Source organism: Triticum dicoccoides, chromosome 2B (assembly GCF_002162155.2).
Source record: "Triticum dicoccoides isolate Atlit2015 ecotype Zavitan chromosome 2B, WEW_v2.0, whole genome shotgun sequence".
Taxonomy (NCBI): domain Eukaryota; kingdom Viridiplantae; phylum Streptophyta; class Magnoliopsida; order Poales; family Poaceae; genus Triticum; species Triticum dicoccoides.
Genome location: NC_041383.1, coordinates 48,206,369 through 48,211,833, shown reverse-complemented (window position 1 = coordinate 48,211,833; position 5,465 = coordinate 48,206,369). Strand labels below are relative to the sequence as shown.

General features: G+C 46.6%; 1 protein-coding gene across 1 annotated transcript; it reads right to left on the bottom strand.

The window, feature by feature from the left end:
* On the bottom strand, positions 1–4,372 carry LOC119360398 (U1 small nuclear ribonucleoprotein 70 kDa-like). Its single transcript, XM_037626053.1, has 3 exons — positions 4,262–4,372; positions 386–642; positions 1–309 (listed from the first exon to the last, which is right to left on the bottom strand). The coding sequence occupies exons 2-3, from the start codon at positions 638–640 to the stop codon at positions 1–3; spliced, it is 564 nt and encodes a 187-aa protein (XP_037481950.1). The 5' UTR covers positions 641–642; positions 4,262–4,372.
* Positions 4,373–5,465: the final 1,093 nt, after the last annotated feature.

Sequence of the window (5,465 nt, the reverse complement as noted above, 5' to 3'; positions counted from 1 at the left end):
CTACTGAGTAGTCCGGGGCCACTTTCCCTTCTTGTCACGTGCCTCGTCCTCCTCTCGTGCATCGCGAGCCCTTGCAAGTTTGCTTTCCCTCTCTTCTTGACGAGCCGCCTTCTCTTTGCGTGCCCTCTCTTGCTCACGCTTCTTGCGCTCACGAGCCTCCTTCTCACGACGCTCCCGCTCCAATCCCCGTGCATAGGACTCCTCGAATAGGCGCTGCCTCCGTAACCAATCTGCACGTTGGTCCTCTTGGATATCTTTTGGTACCTCGTGATCTATCCAAGTGAAGTACTTGCAAAGTGGAGGAGGGGACTACATATAAACCATGATTTTGTTAGACATATGAGTGACAACTTGTTGACGTTTTTTATATGTACACCTAACATACCGGTGGTATGTCATATGCGTTAGTTGGCCTTCGACGATCATGTGCATAGTTGGGACACACGAAAAACCTTCTACCTTCTGTCCATGACTTGTTGCGGTCAGTGGACACCTTCAGCTTGCAAACATCACCACACCAACATGGTGGTGTGGGCACATCCTTCTCCTTCTTCTTGTCCAAACTGGCCTCCAACCACGTCTTCGGCATGTCCTCTTGGTCCGCGCACGGTGGCCTCGTCCTGGAACCGGATGAAGCCATGCCTACAAAAAGAACAATTGTTAGCACAAGACATTAAGAGAGCAAATGCATAAATGCTAGGAATTGTATGAACAAATAATATACCATTATTATTAGATCAACCATCTGGATTAAACAAATAACCGAAGGCCGATCCATTATCAACCATTCCTCTACGACCACCTCTAGCACTTGTGCTTCCTCTTCGACCACGACCACCTCTAGCACTTGTGCCTGCTCGACCACCACCTCTAGCACTTGTGCTCCCTCTACGAACACTAGCACCTCTAGCACTTGTGCTCCCTCTACGACCACCACTACCACCTCTGACACTCGTTCTTCCTCGACCACCACCACCGTCACCTCTTCCACCTCTTTCACCATCGGTGCCGCCTCCACGACTTGTTTTTCTTTTTTTGGTTTTCTTTTTTTTGCATGTCCGCTCATTGTGTCCCCCTTCACCGCACACCCCACAGTTGATAATGTCAGGAGCCTCCATGAAATGACCGCTACCAAATTGTTTCATGCCAGTGTATCCAGCCAGGTCATCCATATCACCCCTGAACCTCTTAGTTCTCCTTCTACCCTTCGTCTCCACCTTCAGAAGAGGGTCTGGCCTAATATGAGGGCCATGGTACTCAGGCCACTGTGATTGGTCCAAGAAAGGGTGAAATCTTGGCGCCCATGTCAACCTAGTAGCTTCCACATGGAACTCTTGCATCCTCACGGTTTTTCCATCATTAACATGTATGTTTCTCGCCTTCGCCGCCGTTATCAAATGCGAGCATGGCCAATGATACTTACTAGGCCTCTCGCACTGGCACCACCGAGTCTTCAGTTTCACCTCAAATGTAGCACCACCATATTGTCTACCATCTCGTGTTGTGCCACCTGGCTCATCAATTTGATAGATCATTTCAAGTCTATCGAATACGATAACTTGTTGTCGTGAAGACTTGCTTGCTTGTAACTGCAACCATTCATCAACCTTTTCCGGATAATCCTTTTTTTCACCTATCCATTTTGCAGTCTCTTCAGAATGCCTCTGAAAGTACTCATTAAGCTTGAAGAAGGTGTACTCCACTATTGCAGTCACCGGCAAAGCACGAGCACCCTTCAACACATTGTTGAAACATTCTACGAGATTGCTCGTCATGTCGCCATATCGCCAACCACCATCGTCATGAGCGCGTGCCCACTTGTGCTTCTCACTTAAATTCCTAGTTAAGAAGTCTTTTCCCCCTTCGTTCACCGCTGCAAAGAGTTTGTTGTACCGAGCATCGAAACCTTGGGTGGTGAAGGCCACACATACATGGGTAAGGTCTTTGCTGAGCTCCTTGCTCTTACATGCCCGGTAAAAGTTGGCCACGAAATGCCTCATGCACCATCTGTGGTGAAGCTTTGGAAATCCTGGAATAACAATGTCCATTGCCTTGAGTATGCCATGATGTCGGTCCGATATGATGCATACCTCCCTAGCCCCAATCACGTTGTGCCTAACATGACCCATGAACCACTCCCAGTTGTCTTGGTGCTCGGAAGGCACCAAAGCAAATGCACATGGCAACACATTGTCGTTTGATGAGTGCGCCATTGCTACCATTAGTGTGCCCTTATATCTACCGGTCAAGAACGTGCCATCTATAGACAAGACCGGACGACAATGCTGAAACGCCTCCACACATTGTCCATAACTCCAGAAGGCACGGTGGAACACTCCCTCATGATCCTCGACCACATGAAACATGCCCGGGTTCCTATGTGCAATGGCGGCCAACAACCTTGGGAGCTGGTTGTATGCTTCTTCATAACCACCGTACAACATCCTAATAGCATTTGCCTTTGCCTTCCATGCCTTCCCATACTTGACTTCATAACCAAATTGTTTTTTCACCGTCCGCATGAGAAACCTCACTTTCACAGTGGGATCAAAGGCTATGTCTTTCATCCATTTGTATCCAAGATACTCAGATGTGAGTTGACGGTGTGTCTTTCTAAGTCGTTTCGATGGCGGTTTGCATCTATGAGTGGTATCACAACTTGTTAACACCCATTCTTCGGTTTCTTTAAGCTTTCTTGCACGAACCTTCCATGTGCATTCCTTTTGCTCACACACCACGGTGTAACGCAATTTCATGTCGGAGTGCTCAACATAAATTGGCCTATGGTTTCGAATGGCATAGTCCGCCAACCAAAACTTCAGCATAGGCAAGCTCAGAAACTTCAATCCTTTCTTCAAATAAGCATTCTCGTCCTCATTCTCCACCCTTGGTTCTCCTGGATCCGGGCATGGTGTTGGCTCAATCGCCGTCATTCTCATTCCACCGTCAACAACAGCTTTATGGGCAAGGCCGAGATCTTTAAATAAGTGAGTTCTTTTTTGTAAGCCCGTCAGCTCAAAGTGGATTTGGTTCTCCTCCTTTGTGAATCCATGCTCGTCCAACTGTTCAACTGGACCCTCGTCATCCGAGTCATACGCATATTGACGCCTAAAAGGCAAGTCACGATCCATGTCCTTTTGCGCTATGTACACATCCAAGTCACCAACATCATTGCCATGAAACCCTTCCTCTTGCTCTTCATCGTCATCATAAGCATCTTCATCCTCTTGAATTACTCCGTCACTAGCAATCACCTCAACTTCATTTGCTTGGCTAGTTGGTGGTTGGCTAGAAGCATTGGGGGCATACAACTCAACCTCATTTGCTTGGCTAGTTGGTGGTTGGCTAGAAGCATTGGGGGCATACAACTCAACCTCATTTGCTTTGATAGTTGGTACACGGGGACATGGTGGGGGATAAACATTGGGGGCATCAACCACAACCCTATGCTCAACAAGTGGCACCATTGTCCTCTCGCTCATGTCATCCATTGGGGAAGAGACATGCCGGTTCAAATCAAAGGTAAACCGAGGAGATTCAGTGGTGGCAAACAATTCAAGTGACTTGTCTTCCGATTGGGATACTTTTTCCTTGTATACATCCCAATGCAAATCCGAGGTGATAGGCATACTTTTCAAGCGAGATTTGGCTCCAACTCCAACATCATACCTTCCTATTAACTTAACATCAACATTGGTGTCCATCCACTTCAAGACTTGTCTCACTTTTGCAACAACATCCTCATAGCTAGGGCTTCTATCAAAAACCAATGGTTCCTCACCCGTGTCGGCATTGTTACTCAAGAATGCCTCCTTGTCAATGTAATGAACATTAACAAGTCTCTCCATCTAAAAATTACATGAATGCATTTAAGACCTCAATGAGAATTGGTGTTTATCCAAATACATCTTATTATATCCAAATCATATCAACACTAAATTATTGGTGATGTCCACAAAAGTATCACTAATCACTAATTAACACACTAAGCAAAGTTAACCCTAACCACTAACTAACCCTAACCCCCAATCTTTCTACTCAACAAACATATATTCCTACTACACACCATGCATAGCACTATATTATCAAAGTTAACCAAGCCATTCACACTAACATAAGGGGGAGAAAACATGAACTAGGGTTCCACCAACATGTATAAAATGCAACCAAAAGGACAAGACTTAACAAAAAATAATTGGATGATTTGGGAGAGATTAACAAGAGCAACAAAGTGATGGAAAGATCCACCTAAGGGATGTACCTTTTGGAGAGGATTTGAGGGGGGAGCTTGAGGGGTGAGAGAGAGTGGGGAGGCAGCAGCTCTTCTTCAAGCTCGGGCTGGATTGGGGAAAGTGTGTGGGGTGGGACCCACACACTCTCCCGGTGGGGTTATCCACTTACCGGAGCCAGACGCCACGGTCCCTGGCGTCTGGCCCCTTTGCCACGTCAGCAGGTCAACGGGCAGGCGGGCAGTGCGGGCCAGGGGCCAGACGCCAGGGACCGTGGCGTCTGCTTCGTAACCCAGACGCCAGGGACCTTGGCGTCACCGAAAAAGGTCAGAAACGAAAAAAAATTTGGAACGAGGTCAAATCGGGATTTAGTTTGCCTTAAGGGTCAGAACAGTAATTTTGTCCGCAGGGCGCTGAGCCAAGGGCCTAGATAGCACGGCCTGGTGCGTAGGCTCAAGAAATCCACATTCATGGTTCTCAACCTCAGTTCAAACTACAATGCATTCCCAGGTAAAGTGCATGGTTTGGTGATGTCACTGCACGAATAGTGGATACCATCTGCATGGTTGGTGCTTTTGTTGTCTCTCACGCGCTCCTTCCATGTCCATCTTCTGCTTTTCCATGTCCCGTGTCGATGTTACCTTGTCTCACCGGCACCCACACTATTTTTTTGTCCTAGGATCTGCTACTGATACCGATCTATCATTTTTTTTTTAATTGTTGAGGATAAGTGGAGAAATCTACTGAAATCATACACGGTAAGAACTTCCTCTAAAAAGGAAGTGATATTCCATAACTTTCTTCTACTCATGGGGTAGCACCACTGATTTTCATTTCTTCCTGATTTTCACTCCATAATTGTTATTCCATAAACTTTTTGAAGGGGAGCCTTGGCGCAGTGGTAAAGCTGCTGCCTTGTGACCATGAGGTCATGGGTTCAAGTCCTGAAAACAGCCTCTTACAGAAATGTAGGAAAAGGCTGCGTACTATAGACCCAAAGTGGTCGGACCCTTCCCTGGACCCTGCGCAAGCGGGAGCTACATGCACCAAGTTGCCCTTTTATGTAAAAATAAAAGCATATTTGCCTTTAGATAAGAAGTTGATTAGACGGATCCAGAAGGCAACAACTGACAACCCATATCCAAAATGAAGGTGCACATGTGAATGATACAAGAACCATTGTTCAGGACTTTTATGTATAGAGTAGATAGTAGCTAGACTGAAGAACCATCTGTA

What these genes read in the sequence shown, in the direction of transcription:
- LOC119360398 (XM_037626053.1), bottom strand. Translation starts at nt 640, where the DNA reads ATGGCTTCATCCGGTTCCAGGACGAGGCCACCGTGCGCGGACCAAGAG. An exon ending in ACGCATATGACATACCACCG is followed by an intron (nt 310 to 385) that starts GTATGTTAGGTG and finishes GTTTATATGTAG; the next exon opens with TCCCCTCCTCCACTTTGCAA.